This window comes from Sprattus sprattus (assembly GCF_963457725.1).
Source record: "Sprattus sprattus genome assembly, chromosome: 8".
NCBI lineage: Eukaryota > Metazoa > Chordata > Actinopteri > Clupeiformes > Clupeidae > Sprattus > Sprattus sprattus.
The window spans coordinates 31,248,171-31,268,220 of NC_137927.1; the positions used below are offsets into that span (position 1 = coordinate 31,248,171).

The 20,050-nt window shown below is 44.5% G+C and overlaps 1 protein-coding gene across 1 annotated transcript; it reads left to right on the plus strand.

The window, feature by feature from the left end:
- Nucleotides 1-1,780: 1,780 nt before the first annotated feature.
- On the plus strand, nt 1,781-19,635 carry LOC308369553 (semaphorin-7A-like; the record flags this gene model as incomplete). Its single annotated transcript, XM_080844037.1, has 14 exons — nt 1,781-1,880; nt 5,681-5,826; nt 6,109-6,147; nt 6,538-6,636; nt 9,282-9,345; nt 10,024-10,131; nt 11,065-11,204; nt 11,758-11,936; nt 12,370-12,472; nt 12,888-13,086; nt 14,759-14,874; nt 17,396-17,547; nt 18,812-18,861; nt 19,215-19,635. The coding sequence occupies 14 exons, from the start codon at nt 1,781-1,783 to the stop codon at nt 19,577-19,579; spliced, it is 1,860 nt and encodes a 619-aa protein (XP_080700163.1). The 3' UTR covers nt 19,580-19,635.
- Nucleotides 19,636-20,050: the final 415 nt, after the last annotated feature.

The following is a 20,050-nucleotide window of genomic DNA, read 5'->3' on the forward strand; positions in this document are numbered from 1 at the left end:
TTTGTTTTTCTCTCTTTTTTATAGTTGTATGTCTGTTATTTTATATGGAAATTGGCGTCTGAATGAAGATTTATATATATATAAAACAGGAGAGTCAAACAGCGAAGGAAGAATGTGTGAGAACCCAGCTACTATAATCACCATCATCAGTGTGTGTCATCAGGCACGACCCGCATGACTGTCAGCTGATATGATGTAGACATGAGGCTCTTGAAACCCAAATCTAGACTCTCCTTGCTGGTGTTTTTCTCTCAGTTGAGCAACTTCATGAAGGACAGTGGATTTCGCTGCTACTGTGCAATCCACAGATTTGTTTGTTTCATATGTGAGACTTACTGTACATATGAAAAAGGTATTCTTAATGTGAATCAGGCTCTCACAAGAAGTGACATCATAAGGATGGACTTCTGTTGGACTTAATAATACCTAGATATTGACCCCTAAATCACCTGTGTAGGTCCTAGGGCACGGTAATCCCCTGCTTAATCACATACAGTAAGCCAACAATACTGGCCTATTGAAGTCATTCAAATTGTGTGTCTGATAAAACAACAAATTGCACATCCTTGATATGGAAATGACTAGTGACTGTTTATGGCAGAGATAGTGACACACACACACGCTGAATTCTATCTCTACATTTTACCCACACAGTGAAGCACACTAACCCGGAGCAGTGAGCTGCCTTTGGCGGCACCTGGGGAGCAGTGATTGGTGTTAGGTGCCTTGCTCAAGGGCACTTTAGCCGTGGATGTGGGCATGGGAGAGCAGTGCTTTAGGCCTACCACTTTCTCCGCCCACTTTTGCCCCACTGGTCGGGGATCGAACCGGCCACCCTACGGTTTCCAGCCCGAAACCCCTTACCAGTAGCCTAGGCCACGGCTGCACCTTATGGGGGTGAAATTAAATTGTACCTTTGAAAAGTGCTTAAAGGAATATATAGAAACGCCTTAATGGCCTTTGTAGGCAACAAAGTCATCTGTTTCTTTCAGCATTATTTTACTTTCTTGTTAACTGATCTGAAGTGCAAAAGTCACAATTTACTCTTTGTTCAACAGCTGCCATGGGTGTATATTAGTATTGTTTGTGCTGTCTGTTTGTGTATGTATTATTTATATATATTTTAAATAAGGAACACAATAATGGCACTACAGGTCTCAACAGATGTCAACAGGTCCTTCGCCTTTCACTTCACCATCTGTACTGTTGTAAATAAATAATGCTGGCATGTATTTCTCTCTGTGTGTGTGTGTGTGTGTGTGTGTGTGTGTGTGTGTGTGTGTGTGTGTGTGTATGTGTGTGTGTGTGTGTGTATGTGTGTGTGTGTGTATGTGTGTGTTAACAATATGTTTGGCATAATCCACATTTTAGATGGGTCACAAGACCCTGCACTGCCTATTCATATGAACCAGTCTATCCTCAGGGTATTCAGTATGTGGACCTTGGTGTGAAATGCAGCCCTCTGGATTATTTTCATCGAGTTTTAATGCCCCCTAGTAAGTTAGGAGGTATTACAATAGGGTCGTAGTGCGTTTGCTTCTCCAAACAGAGAACACAACATGAAATATTAACGGATCATGAAATATTAACGGCAAGTACAGTAGAACAAGTAAACTTAAACAGTTCCAAACGGCGACAGTTTTCAATGGAACAGATATCGATTTCAAAAATAACTCCAAGAAGAGGTTCCAAAGCCCTTGTGGTTGATTTTAACGCCTCTTCGCCTCACATAATCTTTCAATGCGGCAGTAAAGCATCTCATTTGAAGATTGATGTTAGCATGGCTCACGTCGGTCTTTTCCTGCTCGTTCTCTTTATAATTAATCCACAGTCAATGGCGGAGGATTTCCACAAAGCTAGATTGAAGTTGACAGAACGTGGTAAGTGTCCAGAGTTGTTTTTGCCGTTGGGTTATTTACGTTTTGCATACTTCCAACAACTTGATGGGGTCGCTCATATACATTGCAAAAAAAAGGAAAATGGTTCATTAATCCAAACCAAACAAGAGTTAATTCTTAATTAAAGGGAAATCTTTAGAAATATAAGTGCAAAAATGTCATTAAAAATGTCAAGTTGTCAACACAACATTTCGGACCTTTCGGGATGTATAATATGCCATTTTAGTTCAGACCATCCCATTTTTCAAATAAGAAAGTGGCATTTAGAAATGATATGGACCATTGGTTCCCCTTCACCAACACAATAGTTTAAGTGCTATAGTAACGCGACCTATTATCCCGCGGGCCACCAAAATATCCGCTTAACAAATATGTTTTTATCAATATAAATATGGTTTAATGAATCAACCTTACATATTTCAGAAGTGACAGGTGTGTAGAACATGCACAAAGTCTTGTTTGACTCTCAGCAGGAACATTTCTTAACGTATTTTCCGATTTGTTTTGTACAGTCGCGAAATGGCAACAAAGTTGGCGACGACCTATTATCCCGCATTGATGTAAAATGCCGTTGGGAATCAAGCTCAACAAGAAAAAGAATTTACACCGAACGTCGCGAAATCAAAATTCTACTATTTGTATCAGGCTGGTTTGTACACGCAGTATTACAATACTATCTTATACACTTCAATACGCTGTATATGTGCGATTTTTGCTACAAAGCTAATTTAAATACCCTTTTTGGGCAGGGACTTAAGTTTTCCGAAATCTGCGATCCTGGATGACACCGAAATCAATATTAAGGCTGAATCCCATTTCTCCCGCTACCCCTTCGTCTTTCCCCTTCCCCTCCGTTTTGCGCGTTCATGTGGAGCGGTAGGGCTGTCCCAATTCACGTTAAGACAGAGGGGTAGGGGAAGGGGAAGCGCTTTCTACCGCTCCAAACGGAGATTTTCCGAGGGCACACTTCAAACGGAGGGGTAGACTGATTTCCCTCAATGCATTGCGAACCCGTGATCATTAAAGAACAAACATCGCGCGAGTCCATTTAAAAATGTCGGAAACAGCAGGGAAAGCATCACACAAATGAAAGTATTTTCTTTGTAATTCATGATTTTAAAACTTGTTTGATGAAATGTTGCATTGTGTAAATAACAGCTGCAGGCGCCATGTTTGTTTATGTCTGGTGAGTGACAGCTGTCGCTCTCCGGTAACGTAACAGCCAACGCTTCGTACTGATGACGTACGTAATTGTTGAAGTGCTATCCCAATTCGAAGGGCTAGCGTTTCAACCCCTTCCGCTACCGCTCCGTTTGAAAAAGCGAAGGCGAAGGGGTAGGGGTAAGGGTAGCGGTAGAGATGAGAAATGGGATTGGGCCTAAAGGCGGCTGCATGCTACAGCGTTGGGGGTTAACGGTTGCGCAAAATTTACTCGGTGCAGTTCATGCTCCCAAAGGTTGCGCGTGTTGTCATGAGCCTGCCATTTGCCTGGCAGATAGAAAGCTGTTTCCCTAACAGAAAGTCTGAAGCTTGAAGTTCTTTTCAAACCTTTGCTTGGGTAGCACTGTTAAACTGAGCAGACATGCAGACTACATTTGAGTAATCTCATCACGTAACATTCGTTTTCTAAAAACAATCACATAGTATTGCATGTTTAACTGTGGTAGAAAATACGTTAGCTTAATGCTAACGTATATGGAAAATCCTATAGACACCGCGCTAGGTATTAGCATCAAGTAATTCACGTTAATGTTTTTGTATGAGCCTGACATTTGCTCTGCAGATAGATAACAGGTTCCCTAACAGAAAGTCTGAAGCTTGAAGTTATTTTCAAACCTTTACTTGGGAAGCACTGTAAAACTGAGTAGACATGCAGAATATTTTAGTAACCTCATCTCGTATCATTCGTTGATAGAATGCAGGCTGCGAGGCTCGCGTAAGGGCTTACGTAAAAAATGACGCAAGTCTAGAAAAAGGGGCCGACGCACGCAAGACGTAAGAAGTCGCGCAAGGGTCGCGCAAGGGGCTTGCGAGGCCTCTTGCGCTTGCGCTTACGCTTACGTAAGGAAGCATTAATCAGTCTTAAGTAACGTGTACCAGCGCTTGCGGGATAATAGGTCGGGCTACGATACTAAGGTTCTGACTTACAAAAGCACTAAAATAAAACCAAAATGTAAGTGTGGGGTCACTTGTTTTAAAGACAGAACTGAGAAATTATTTGATAGCAGACTGTGCTCTTCCTGTGTATAGATGAACAACAAGACGGCAGCAATACAAATGTGTGTAATTTTGTTTGAGCACCGTCGTTGTTAATTAACGGATCTCCTAAAAAGCAAAAGCGTAAGATAGCATAATATGCTAACGTATCTACTGTAGCTCGCTAACCGTTTTAAAGAGTTCGAACAGGAAAATCTAGCAAGCTTTCAGTTTGGAATTGTGCGAAAATACTATTGAATATACCAATAAACGACCAGTAGGCTATCTCAATAACCTAAAGATCTGACATTTAGGCCGTTAGAGGTCTGTAACGTTGTATTTATATTTTATATGATAGGCTACTTGTTTTACTCCGTAAAGGATCTGATTTCCAATGTAGAAAAGTACAATACTTCAGTTCAAATCTATTTAAGTAAAAGTAAAATTACCGATTTCAAAATGTCAAAGTATACAAAAATACTACTCAATTACAGTAACGCGAGTAAATGTAAGTCGTTACTTTCCACCTTAAGACCATATGTGAGAATGTTAGGCTAACCTAAAAAAGTTTTAAGTTGCTGTTATTTGTAATCATTGGTTTATCCTGTCATGTGCAGACTCACTGTCCATCACTGTACATATGGTCAAATATAGCCTTAAATATGCTGTTGTATTTACTCATTCCTGGGCTTATAATACTTGATTTGTGCATTTCTGGAAATGCTAACTGCATTTTATTGGCTTGGTACCCATTCTGTGCTTAATGAGAATACAGTCTCATTTAAAATATAACCTACAGTTTACATTGCTAATATTGGGCCACAATTGTGACTTTAATTCTGAGATGACGCCTTATTTATTAGTTAGAAATGTTATTACTTTATTCATTTGAGGTAAGAATTCATACGAGTATCAAGCCTGTTTTTGTTGACTTTTTCTCGACATAGATAGGTTTAGATGTTTACTGAGAGGGTCATATTATCACAGTTTCAAGGTTGAAACGACACAGCATGTCGACACAGCAGAAATTAACCCTCACTAAACAATCCATGTTGACACAGCAGAAATGAACCCTCACTAAATACATAATTAAAAAGCCACATCATCACAACTGGCTCAGTCGGACATAACTGGCATGTGTTGACCAGTCAAAAACAACGGAGTGACTTTGCAGCAGGACTATCTGCAGCTGCAGTATTCTAATGCTTGAAGCTAGAGTTCAAACCATAGTGCGTCTATCCTTTAGTGATGCTTTTAGACTAATTACTGCGCAGTGAAGCCGCTGTGAAATGCAGACTAAAGTATTTCTTGTCAGCAGTCAGCAGGACACCATGCCAGACTGTCTAAGAGTCAGAAGTAAATCTTAAGCAAAGGGTCTGCTTGGGCATGTCTCCCGAGGTATTATGGCTACCTGCGTTATAGTCATAGCTTAGGTGTAGGCAGTTGAGTTAGCTGAGCCTTTTAAACTTTGAATGCAGTTGGCCTTGTCTGTGAACCATGTCTTACAGCGATGCTTCAGTCACGGTTCATTCCTCATTTCTAAAGGCCACAGCTTCTTCATGTTGATATTTTGACTGTTCTTTCAGAAATTACATTTTTACGTGGGCAGCTGGATGAACACCTTTCATCCGCCACTATAAAGCTGATTCTGGGATCTAAAGATGAGATTTATGCCGGAGGTGGACGCCATCTGTTCCGTCTCAATTTCCCGAAGAACCAAGGCCAGACAATGGTCAGAGCTCTTGTTGTGTTTAACTGTCAGCTACCTGTATGAGATCATGTCTAGAGCAAGGTGAAACCTGTGGGACGATAGCTCCAGGGATGGCAGTAGTGTGGAATTTGCCAACTTGGCAAAACACTGAACACACGTAGGCAAACACGTAGTCTTGTCTTGTTTTTGTACATTTTCTAGTATGCTAAATATAGTATGCTAAATATAGTATGCTAAATACCAGGATGTGGTGTTTTGGAATGATTCGATTATGCAGATTCTCCTCATCCGTGTTCTGTTTAGGTGCAGAGAATTCCGATTGACTGTGGAACCGAAAAGACGGTTAGTATGATGAAGTATTGCTCCAGGAGACACACACACACACACAGACACACACACACACCACACACACACACACACACAGACACATACACACACCACACACACACACACACACACACCACACACACACACACAGACACAGACACAGACACATACCACACACACACACACACACACACACACACACACACACACACACACACACACACACACACACACACACACACACACAAACAGAAATCATCAAGTTTTTAGACACCCAAAGAGGGCACATATTGATACAAATATACTGCATACATCACCTCAATGTTTAACTGATTGCTTTTAAGACAACGTTAATAACTAAATAAATGATACCTGAATATGGATCTATCTCTTGTGATTATTCAGGACTGTGGTATCACCGTGATGCAGCCAGGGAGAGATGGATACCCCCTGTTTGTGTGCACAGCAGTTAAAGAGGTCCCAAAAGGTACCTGCTGCTACCAGGTACAGTGTGGGAGTGAAACGATTGATCATAGCACGACACACCACGCTGCAGAAGTGTGAAGTGAGCAGGGTAGACGCTAGGTTGTCATGGACGATGTTAGCGTTTTATTACCTTTTTAAAAGCCAGAAATAGCGTAGGGTAGACACTAGGTTAGCAGAGGTGGTCTTAACATAGAGGCATAGGTAGGCGGCTGCTTGGGGCCCCCTACTAGTGGTCGTAGTAGGGGGCCCCAACCAACCAACCTCAAAAAGAAAAGAAAAAGCCCCTTATCATCATGAACGCTTCAAAAGCATGGTGCATTGTATTAGTATTCTTAAGAAATACGTTGAAACTTTGAAGTAGTAGTTAAAATGTCATGTTCATGGTTATTTGTCGTGTCCCTACACCCCCTACTTTCACCATGAAATGGACTAGCCCGTAACGGTGCGCAGCGCGAAAGATAAACACACAGAAGGTGGGTTTCCAACCCATGTTTAAATGCGCATTTTATATGCATATGCAGTTGCTGTTATAAACTAATATCATATATCTATGGTGTTGTGTGCTGTTTCCCCTCGTTGCCCATGGACACCTAGTTTATTGTAGGCTAACCGGTTAAATAGATTTACGTGCAAACTTAAACGGTATATTGTTTAACAGTTGTTGCGGTCATCAATCTCTTGCGCCTCGCCTAGGTCGGGTAACTCTGTACTTTGTACTGTTTGGCTTGTTCACGGATGCAAAGCATACTGCATACACACATCTATGGCCAGAAGTCTTGGTTACGCCAAAAGTTTCTCCCACAACACGGTATTCTGCACATGTTGCGAGTTTATAAAGCACTATAGCAATGAACTCGTCTGTGGGGACAGGCTTTCGGCAGCAAACACTTGCAGGCGACACTGCAAGGCTTATCAGTTGGCACAAATCTTCGAATCCTGACCTGGTTAGCCTGAAGTTTTCGACCAACAACTGATCAGTGAAGTGGGCCTTCACCAAATTAAAAACACTCCCTAGACCGCGCTTGTTCCCAGATGTTCGGAGGTCCGTGTGGGTATGGAATTTGCTGCAATCTGAGTTCATAAAATATGTAAAATCATGCGCATAGCTAACTCGAACGAGCTGAATGGAAACCCTATCTGAAACTTTGCTCTGTTCTCTGTTCGGTTGCATCGTGACGTGAGTATTAGTTTGTGTAGTGCTACACTTTGTGTGTTCTCTGCTTTCCATCTTCATTTTGGAGTAAAGAAGGGTATGCAGGGTTTAAAGGAGAAGGTTTTTTTTTCTCCTCTCCAAACATTACTTCCCTGTTGATTAGCTTTCCCTGCCTATCCACCATTCAGTCGATCAAATATTTTCTCATTCTCTTTTAAAGATCGGATGGGGGGGCCCCATACATACCATCGCCTTGGGCCCCCAATTTGCTAAATCCGCCACTGACTATTTAAAGAGTCGTACGCATCTGGTTCCATCTTGGGCTCTTGTGAGAGGTGCGAGAAATGTTTGGCCTTTAAAGGCACCCAGTGCAACTTTATGTAAACATTCAATGAAAAATAAACATTCAATTTCTAGTCTTTTTTACACGTAGTAAGTTTCAATAACTCCATACCATTACATATCGTCATTCAAAGAGCAAAGATGAGACGTCGTTGTGTGGTGAGAACTGATAGAAAATCGTAAACAACAACAATCGCTGGTGGGGAGAGGCCATTTTTCCATTGACTGGAAGCCTGCTGTATTTATTGTAGGTTACAAAAAATAAAGAAAATGGCGGCGATTGTTGTTGTTATCGATTTTCTATCAATTCTCACCACACGACGACGTCTCATCTTTGCTCCTTGAATGTCGATATGTAATGGTATGGAGTTATTGAAACTTACTACGTTTAAAAAAGACTAGAAATTGAATGTTTATTTTTAAGCCTCGAAAGTTGCACTGGGTTCCTTTAAGAACCTTCTTTCTCATAGCCACTGACCAGTGTTTGTAGTAGCATTGTAGCGCTAATACATTGTGAAAGCGTTCTAGATACTGCATTATATTAATGTTGTCAGCAGTAGAACCTTTTCTTTTACGGTGTTTGAATACCATTTTGATTTTATTTGTAACATGTTTCGCTGTTCCCCTGTTAAATCACAGGGAAACCAAAATGTTGCCACACATTTGATTTATCTTTGTTTCAAATGCAGCTCTTGCCTCGCTGTAGCATTGCACTGCTAGTCTGCTACGCTAACCTGTGAAACTTGTGTGGTTTAGGACATTGCACTGCTAGCCTGCTACCTTAACCTGTGAAACTTGTGTGGTGGGGCATCGCACTGCTAGTCTGCTACGCTAACCTGTCAAACTTGCAACCTCTGTTGAAATGCAAGAGTGTGGTGTAGCAGCGCATTGCACTGGTAGCACACACGGTGATAGAGCCCACCAAAGATTTTGCGACTCCCCTGCAGTACCTCCGCGGACCCCCTGTTGAAGACCTATGTTCTAGACCATTCATTCTTTCAATTCAGTCACTTACAATATTGGAAAGGAATAGAACTATGAGCCCAGCATTGTGAATTGTATCGAAGTTGAGTTTATAACCAACAATGGGGTCTACCTATTTTATCAGTGGTATGGTTTTACCTCATTGGCAACTGTATGCATATGAACTTGAGTATTGGTTTCACAGGACCTGAATGGCTCAACAAACTGCACATCCACTTATGGAGGGGGAGAACCAGCACTTCTCACTGGTAGGTTGAAACTGCTAACTAAGTGTTTGGTTTTCCAGTAAATAAAGTAAGTGTCAGACTGCAGAGTGGTCAATGAGGTACACTGAACTTCTGCAACCTCTGTACGTTCTGAGAACAGTACGTGTCAGTAGGGTTTTCTTGTGTGTGCGTGTGAGTGTCTGTGTGTGTGTGTGTGTGTGTGTGTGTGTGTGTGTGTGTGTGTGTGTAAGTGTCTGTGTGTGTGTGTGTGTGTGTTACTGAAGTTCACCCCTGATGCTACTGGCTGACAGTCTGATGTCTGCAGAGTGGTCAATGAGGTGCACCGAACTTCTGCAACCTCTGTACGTTCTTAGAACAGTACGTGTCAGTAGGGTTTTCTTGTGTGTGTGAGTGTGTGAGTGTCTGTGTGTGTGTGTGTGTGTGTTTGAGTGTGAGTGTGCTTGTACGTGTGTGTGTAAGTGTCTGTGTGTGTGTGTGTGTGTTTGAGCGTGAGTGCGTGTGCATGTGTGCTTGTGTGTGCGAGTGAAAGTGTGCATGTGCGTGTGTGCGTGCTTGTGTGTTTGTGAGCAAGAGTGTTTGGGTGTGCATGTGTGCTTGTGTGAGTGTGAGTGTGTGTGTGTGCGTGTGTGAGCGTGCGGGTGTGTGTGTGTGTGAGCCGGTGTTCAATAGTAGTCAGTACTGCTGTGTTCCTGTCCTTAGGGGAGATCCTCTACACCACACAGTCTGGCGTGAAAGATAAGGATGGCATCTACAGAAACCGTCTTTCTAACAGCAATGACCAAATGAAGCCTCCCTCAAGCCGTTCAGGTCAGCAGCTTCTCAAAATTCAACAAAGCAGATTTACTGTCATCTTAGTCCTAATAAAGTTGATCCTCCTAATATTTACTGGAAATGTAGTTGTTTCTATCAAGGATTGCCCAAATGTCCACAGACTGGCCTCAGACTGTTGATTGATGTGGTTTCAGTCACTGTTCGACTTCTTGTTATCTATAGGAAACCTGGAATTTGTGTTGTGTGACTCGTACTCACAACTTTGGGCCCTAGGCTGTAACCCAGGGGTGCCAGTGTCTGTGGCTAACGCGGTTTCTAAGGTGGCAGACCGAAGGTTCACACACTTACTTGCTGCGTAGCTCTGTACTCGTGACTTACAACTCTGAGGAGTGAGTTAAGATCAGGGTGTATATTTAGTCTTTGCACCAATACACTTTATGGAGGTATGCGGTCAGCTGTAGGGCTGGCTCAGGGAAGAGGACGCCCCTGCCTTGCATAGTCCCTTGGGAAATCTTAATTGGGCATGGTACACAAGCTAAGGCTTGATCACCCTTTAGCTGGCCACCTTTGATGAGGGTGTTTAGTGAGTAAAGGCCGAAACACCCACTGATTCGAAGGCACACTACTGAGGATGTGTCCCAAAATGACATCTTAACCCAATCTAAGAAATACACCATGCCACTCTGTCAACATCACGGCAAATCTCATGTGAGTGCATACCATCTATTGGCACAATGGACCGTTTTAACATCTCGTCCCGTGTTTTATGATTCTATTAGCTTAAGCAGCATTAGACTTACTGAGAACAGTGTGAAAAACAAAGTAAACACTGTCCTCGATACTTGTACTGTAAGACGTTGTAAATGTGAATGTTTTATTCCTGAAAACTGTGTTTAATGTCTTCAGTGGTCCACCAGTCTACTGTGAGATTGAATGAAACAAACTGAATTTGTAAATTCTGCCTTGCAGATCAACAATATGTGAAGATCATAGAAAGAAAACTCGTCAAGGAAAACTCAGATAAGCTTTATGCATTCTACACTGAGAGGAATCCTGACAAGGACCCAGACTCTGACATCTTTACCCCTCGTGTCTCTCAAATCTGCATGGTGAGAGCGCATGTGTTGTTTTACCCATAAACACACTGGCCAGTCAAGCAGTGACATCCCAGGCACAAGTGAAAATAGTGTTCATACAACAACCCAGTCACTGCAACGTGAAAGTAGTACTGTATGCCTCACGGAGACGGCAGGTCCTTCATTCGAGAGATAGATCACAAACAAAGTGTTCATCCAGACATAGAGGAGCTAACCAACATGTTTTATCTTTTATGTACTGTATTTATCTACTGGTCTATTAACTATGTAAAGCACTTTTTTTGTCCACTGCTTGAAAAGTAATAATGATAATAATAAGAACAATATTAATTATGTATCCATTATTATTGAATTATTATTATTGATATTATTATTATTTATTATACGGCTCTTCAGAATGTTCCAAAAAGTACCGTTGGTTTGAATGGGCCATCCCGTGCGCGTCGGGGTGTTGTTCGCCCCGTCGGGATTTATTTTTGGACAATGACCTCCGGACAATACATTATCCCTTACATAATTAATAATAGTTGGTTATTTTTGACTGAGAGGGTTTGTGGTTTTCTAGGCTGATCGGGGAGGATCGAAGGACACCCTGCAGTTCCAGTGGACGTCTCAGCTGAGCAGTCGCCTGTTGTGTGGAGACTCCAGCAGGAAGCTGTACTACACCCAGCTGCTGGACGTGGCCGTGCTGCCGTCTGAGGATGGAGACGACGCCAGGGTCTACGGGCTCTTCAGAAACGGCTGGTAAGCTGCTGGAGGCTGTTACTCAATCCACCTGTCTGCACACAACAGAGCCATTTGGGTTCACCAGACCGGCTAAACTTAGCAGAGAGAAGGGAAACCAGCAGCAGAAGTAAAACAGGCAGCAGAAGTCGATGCCTCAGGTTAACCTGACATCTGGAACAGATGATTAGCTTGCGTCTGTGCTGTGAGGGAAGTCTGGAAGCCTGTGATAAACTGTTGCATTCTCTTACTAAGGCTGTCTCCCAGTTTAAATTAGATATCTTTTCAGCTTGCCTTTTAAGGAGGCTGGTGTTATATAAAATGATAAGGCGGTCAAACAGAGTGTGCAAATGGAAACGTGTGTGTGTGTGTGTGTGTGTGTGTGTGTGTGTGTGTGTGTGTGTGTGTGTGTGTGTGTGTGTGTGTGTGTGTGCATGTGCGTGTGTGTATGCAGGGAAATGAGGGCTGTGTGTGTGTACGCCATGAAGGACATTGATGGAGTCTTCACCAACTCTTCACCAAAACCCCCCAAAACTCTGACCAAACGTCCCGGAGAGGTAAGACAACCTGTTTTGTTCCTTGAACCTAATATGGAAGAAGGTTTTCCATGGCATTAGGTCTCTTCACAGTCAAGGCTTTGGCATTGTTCAAGGATTTCCTCATTTAACTTATTTGCTATTTTGATAGTATATGTATACATATATATATATATATATATAGATAGATATAAATATTATAATTCATCAAATTTCTCTAAATGTTATTATCCAGCTATCTGTTCTGGCTCAGACCAAGTAATCCACTATTCCATCCTGTTAACAAAGGTGCTTCAGGAGCATGTAAGGGAGGGGTGCATTTGACTTTCTGTTAAGCTCAAATATCAGCCACCTTTCGCCTTGATCGAGACCTGCTTCTTTATAAGGCCTACACTGTGAGATATCACTGTGTCATCTCTGCCTACTTTCTGCCCAGTGTGTTCAGGACAGCAAGAGTCTTCCCTCAGACCTGCTCAAGTACATGAAGAACGATCCAGAGATGGAGGATTGGGTGAGGCCCATAGGGAACAGCGCCACCCTGCTGGTCAGTCACCGCCACTACAGCCACATCCAGGTGGACCGTGTTGAAGGGACAGAGGGCCAGGAGGGACACAACGTCCTGCTGCTGTCCACGGGTAGGAGACGGAAACACCTGCATACCTCACACCGTCACAGTTAGCACTACCAGTTGACAATACTTAGTCGTAAAGTTGCACAGGTCACTGAAACTGAACTGGTCACAGCTGCTCTCCGTGTAGCGTAGGTCCGTGCACGTCAGGGGTCAGTGTGTAGAGAGTGTACAAGGGGTCATGACTCATGATGATCATAGTCATGTTAAAGATGAGGCAACAAAGGTCACCATAGTTGATTCTGAGAGTTCAAGCCACAGTCAGTGCGGTTACATGTGTCCAGTTTTCGGGCGTTGTCGGGGTTTCAATCGAAGATCCCTTCCATGTACCTCCCCAAATCTAGATTTCCTGTGTCCAACTGAAATCAGATTTACACCCCCAGATAAGTAATCGGATTTGGTTGGATATCGGACAACGCGTGCCAAGATCTGGATTTGTCACTGCCATGTACCGTGAGATAACGCAGTTAACTCCCCATGGATATAGAAGCTGGGCTTTAGCCGAAATCGGGTTTATGCCATCATGTAAACGTACTGACTGAAGAGCGGAAGAACCAACCCTGTTTGTCATGATCGCAGTAAGAAGCTTATCTCGCCATCGTTCACAGGAGACTGGAAATAGCCCGAATGTAACAGGCTGTTTTTCAGCTTCGTGGTATGAGGCTAGACCTTTATGGAAGTGAACCACATGCGCAACCATGCAGCCTTTCATGCAGCTTCTATGAAGCATTTAAATGGAAGTTTACAAACGGTCTAGGCCTAAGAACACAAATCTCACCCTACTGTAGGAATGTTGCCTGAGATAGCCCAGGGAATGGGTGATGTTGTTGTTTGTCTGTGTAACACTGAAAGACTGTTTTTACGCCACAGGTCATTGTGTCAGAGCGTGTTGCCTGTGTGTCCTTGCTTTCTGTGTGTATGCATGGGTTCCAGAAAGAAAGAAAAAGATGTTGCATCCACTGCTAGTGGTTGGCATCAGGTCAGTGATGTTGAAAGGCCGGGACTTGGTTCTCTCAACTTGGATGAAAACATGGATAGTGATTGCAGCGTGATGTAGGGCCTAGTCTTGAATGCTCACACATGAGTATGCGTGTGTGTATGTGTGTGTGTGTGTGTGTGTGTGTGTGTGTGTGTGTGTGTGTGTGTGTGTGTGTGTGTGTGTGTGTGTGTGTGTGTGTGTGTGTGTGTGTCTGTCTGTCTGTCTGTCTGTCTGTCTGTCTGTCTGTGTGTCTGTCTGTCTGTCTGTCTGTCTGTCTGTCTGTCTGTCTGTCTGTCTATACGAAGCTCAGGTCTATTGCTCCATGGTGAGCTAGTGCCTCCCAATCTTTGTGACTTGGACTGACAGTCATGTTGTGATAGAGGTGTTGTGTAATGATGGAGAGATGCAAGAATTCCTGTTGACTCATCGTGGTGTTCTGTTATGATGGAGTTTTGAGATATGTCCAGTCAGGGGTCATTCTAAACGCCTTGTGCTTGTGGTCAGTGCAACTCTTAACCAGCTAACCATGAGCGGATCACACACACACACACACATACTCACACACACACACACACACACACACACACACATACACACACACACATGAGCGGATCACAAGCGCATGATTGTCATGAGATGTTTCACATGTTAAACCCTGTGTTTGTTTGTTTACTTCTGTTTTTGTTTGTGTTTACCGAAGAGAGCGGTGCGGTTCACAAAGTTCTGGAGAACTCCTCTGACCCTTTCATCATTGCTGAGTATCACCCTTTCAAACCCGGAACACGCATCCTCAGTATGCTGCTGGACAGTTCTCAGGTCAGTCCTCCGCAGTGTATCCCAGCATGCCAAGCATCAGTGGCTACTTACAGATGAGGTTCTTTTAGGGGATGTCAATCTGGAAAACTACACTATTTCCTAATTGCCTGGAGGTTTCTACACGTGTCTATCGTAACGCGAATGACACAGTGTACTTGTGTACCCACCAGCTTGGGAAACTTTAGTTTCCTGTTCTTTCATCAATTTCATCTTCTGGGTTTACCAATATATTTCCAAATACTCCTTGGTAAAAAGCACAGGTAATTTCCTAGATTTCAAATGGACAAACACATGAAGAAGAAGAACAAGTCATAACCATGGCAAAGCTATCTCCCGTCAGCTGTGGGAGGTCCACCGCTGAGAAAGGGGAGAGCGCAAGGGTGGGGGAGGGAGGGGGAGGGGGGCGGGTCTGGGGAGTTATGATAACGACTACAAACCAGAACATGACACCGTAACATTTTCTTTAGATTAGTATTTTTGACTCCAGAAGAATAGCCGGAAAGGCAGTTCACTATCAAATTTTGAGTTATTATTGGAAAACAGGAAGCAACACATTCTAGAGCAAACCCTTGACTGCCCGTAAAGCATTTAAATAAGCATAAAACAGGGAGGAAGACATTGAACAAAAAGCCTCTTTCTGTTTATTTATAAAAGAGGTCTAAAGAAATGTACAAAAAATTGAAATATGCTTGAAATATGCTTGCCATTACTGGCTCGCCTTTTGTTTATTGAGGTTTATTAATGCACAGTAAGGTGTAGGAAAAAGTTATTGGTTTGCTAATCTAATCTGCTACATTAGGTTCTTCATACATCAACATTATGTCTGGGTAAACTCTGTGTGATAACTCACATTAATACACACATAAACATTTAGTAAGGCTAATTCTAACTAGTGTCAGCTATCGTGAATGCAGCTTTTGCTAATTGCGTATATTGTGAATAACGTTGCCCCGTTTTCTTAATTTCCGATAGACGTTATGAGAGCCGATGTGTGAGAGGAATGTGTGCTCCTCGGCTGGTGCCTTGACAGGCTGCGCTAAGCCATGTTAAGCCTTTTCACGTTACGAGTTCTCCTCACAAAAGCATGGAAGGAAGTCTGGTTCACTGTTCACTCGGGTATCTAGCTTGCACGCCAACACACAGGCGCTCAGTCCTTGTGTACCACCCGCCCTTGTGCTGCGGCTTAGTGCTGCTCCAGAGGTCACACCCCAATACAAAACCCACCCCAGAGCTCCTACCTCAGCCCCACCCCAGAGCTCCATCATCTCAGCCTCACTCCAGAGCTCCATCACCTCAGCCCCACCCCAGAGCTCCTACCTCAGCCCCACCCCAGAGCTCCATCACCTCAGCCCCACCCCAGAGCTCCTACCTCAGCCCCACCCCAGAGCTCCATCACCTCAGCCCCACCCCAGAGCTCCTACCTCAGCCCCACTCCAGAGCTCCATCACCTCAGCCCCACCCCAGAGCTCCTACCTCAGCCCCACCCCAGAGCTCCATCCTCAGCCCCACCCCAGAGCTCCATCCTCAGCCCCACCCCAGAGCTCCTACCTCAGCCCCACCCCAGAGCTCCTACCTCAGCCCCACCCCAGAGCTCCATCCTCAGCCCCACCCCAGAGCTCCATCCTCAGCCCCACCCCAGAGCTCCATCCTCAGCCCCACCCCAGAGCTCCTACCTCAGCCCCACCCCAGAGCTCCATCACCTCCATCATCTCAGCCCCACCCCAGAGCTCCATCATCTCACCCCACCCCAGAGCTCCATCACCTCAGCCCCACCCCAGAGCTCCATCACCTCAGCCCCCACCCCAGAGCTCCATCACCTCAGCCCCACCCCAGAGCTCCTACCTCAGCCCCACCCCAGAGCTCCATCACCTCAGCCCCACCCCAGAGCTCCTACCTCAGCCCCACCCCAGAGCCCAGAGCTCCATCACCTCAGCCCCACCCCACCCCAGAGCTCCATCACCTCAGCCCCACTCCACCCCAGAGCTCCATCATCTCAACCCCACCTCAATACAAAACCCACCCCAGAGCTCCTACCTCAGCCCCACCCCAGAGCTCCATCATCTCAGCCCCACCCCAATACAAAACCCATATTTTAGTTGGGAGGACAGGAATTCTCTTTTGGTCATCCGTGACCTCTGGATCTGGGTGCAGTTTTTGATTCTGATTCTCTGTTGTCTCCGTGACAAAAGGCTGACGTGTATTATAATATGTATGCCATGCTGATGTATATTATAATATGTTTGCCATGTAGCTTATTGAAATAGTTGCAGCACCTGTAGGTTGTTGTGAAAGGAAACAAGTCATTAATACCCTAGAAATGTAGTATTCTTCCTTGCTATCGGTTTATCTCTGTCAGTGTCAAGACATCCCTCTCTTTATCTTATCCTAACCGTCTCTATCACACCCTATCTCTCTTGTTTCCTGTGAAATGCTTCATACACCCATACACCTAGAGCTTACAGTATCTGATAAGAGATATATTAGACTCGCCGTTTTAACCCAGCCTGTTGGGCTTTTGCAGAAGAAACTCTATGTGAGCTCCAATGCTGAGGTGGTTCAGATTGACCTGAGGAACTGCAGTGTGTACGGGGACCAATGTGATGACTGCATCTTAGCAAGAGACCCTTACTGCAGCTGGGACCCTAAACAAAAGAGTTGCTCAACGTATTCAAAGTAAGAGACCCTCTCCTCCCCCCTCACACTTGCCCTCTCACTCTCTCCTCCATGGTTAGTTGCTTCATGTATGTGTGTTCACGGCCCTGTTGCTAGATGTACAGAATGTGTGTTCACTGCCCTGTTGCTAGATGTACAGTATGTGTGTTCACGGCCCTGTTGCTAGATGTACAGCATGTGTGTTCACGGCCCTGTTGCTACATGTACAGCATGTGTGTTCACGGCCCTGTTGCTACATGTTGCTACATGTATGTGTGTGCACGGCCCTGTTGCTAGGAGACATGCGGTCCATCCTTTCAGAGAACTGTGCAATATGTGACATCATGACCACACTTTCTGACCAATTTAGGCCATCCATGGCTAAGTGAGAAACACAGTTTTGCAGAAGTGATGATGATATGCACGGCTAATTTGGTCCATCAAATTAAGTGTTTAACTAGTTCAAAGAGTGCATGTGTCCCTTGCCTTATTGTGCACACGGACGAGAGAGACAGAGAGACGAGCTACGTTTTTATGAGCAACAGCATTTTGCCATCATCTTCAAATTCATGTTGATGTAACATGGTCATGTGAAGACCAGAAACACACCTTTCCACCGTTATGCATTATGTAGTTCTGTGGTTTGGGAGGGCCCAGCGATCCATCTTATGAACAGTAAGAGTTTCCAGACGAGAGATCACAGCATGAACTGAACTCTGAGCAATAGCAGGCAGAGCCACGCTTAGCACAACCTGTACAAATCGTCTGCAGATTCAAAAGAAAAATGTTCCCTGCACGACATTGCCAACAGTATCCCCACCAGACTTCAGTTAGTATGCTACCATGCGGTTGATCTTTGCATGCCTTTTAGCTCGATAGTTTCAAACCAACTCTCTGCGGTTTTATTTTTATCAAGATCTTTAACACATGGAAATGAAAGGGTCTTTGTAAGGGTCCCTTCCTGTAGCTTCCTAGCCTTTTAGTTCTCTCTTTGCAAACACCCCCCTTCCTCCCACACACACACACACACACACACACACACACACACACACACACACACACATGCACCCACACATACACACCCACCCACACCTGCACACCAAACCACACAACCGCATTCTGCAGACTTCCTCTCTCGGTTTTAAACTCAGATAAAGTTCAGAGATGCAATGGCAGTCCAGTAGTACATCACCACTAACCTACTCTACTTACTCTACTTACTCTACTGACTCACAACACTAACACTTCTCACTCTGTGTTCTATTCATTTCTCTTCTCTTCACAGGGGAAAAAATCAGTATGTTCTGAGTCAAAGCCACCATGATTGCAAACCACGTGAGTCTTTCTTTGCACCCCCCCAAACACACACACACACACACACACACACACTCACACACACACACACCACACACACACACAGGTGGGACTGCAAAATGATGCAAATGATCTCAAATGCAAATGATCTCACTGGAATATGATCAGTATGTTCTGAGTCAAAGTCACCATGATTGCCAACCACGAAAGTCTTTGCATCCCCCCAAACACACACACACACAGGTGGGACTGTGTTAACCAAAATGCAAATGAGATGCCCTGATCTTACTGGAATATGGCACCATGCACCATGACTCACTGGGCTTTATTAGCATCTGATTTCCATGTGTTCTATTACCCTTCAGCCCTTGTAGGGCAACAGAGTGCCGCTTCAAAGTCCTGGCCAGAGAAGTTCAGCACCGATGCTGCCCGGTATGTTTCGGAGTCCTCCAGACACTTCCTGCCCTGCACCGTTCATTCCCAGCATGCCGAGTACCGCTGGATGCAGGACGGAGAGGAGAAGCAGTCGATCATGGACAGCAAGCAGGAGCAGTTAGTGCTGCTGATAGACGGCATGAGGTCTGCAGATGAGGGCCTGTACCAGTGTGAGGCCACGGAGGGAGACTACAGGAAGACAGTGGTCCAGTATCAGCTGAGGATGAGCAGTGGAGTGGGGGGACTAAAGAGCTCTCCTCTGGCCTTGGCCTTACTGCTGCTGCTGATGACTCTGTTGCTTTAGAGGCCTGACGAACCTGCTCCGTGTTGGGTCCTGTTCCGTGTCCTGGTTGTGAGTGTGTGTGTGAGAGTCAACGACTGAGATAGAGAGAGAGAGAGAGAGAGAGAGAGAGAGAGAGAGAGAGAGAGAGAGAGAGAGAGAGAGAGAGAGAGAGAGAGAGACAGAGAGAGAGAGAGAGAGAGAGAGAGAGAGAGAGATTTGTGTTTGTGTACAATAATAATAATCTTATCATAAAACAGGAGTCAAGGTAGAATGTGTGAGAACCCAGCTACGATAATCACCGTCATGAGTGTGTGTTATTGGGCACGACCCGCATGAATGCCAGAAGTGGTGAGAGAGAGAATAAGAATATGAGGCCTTGGCTGGAATTTCACACCAGAAGAACCAGGACTGTTTTCACTGTGAATGTAGACATGAGGCTCTTTAAACCCACTCAGACTGTTTAGGGAACCAAAACGGCAATGGAGGGAGAGG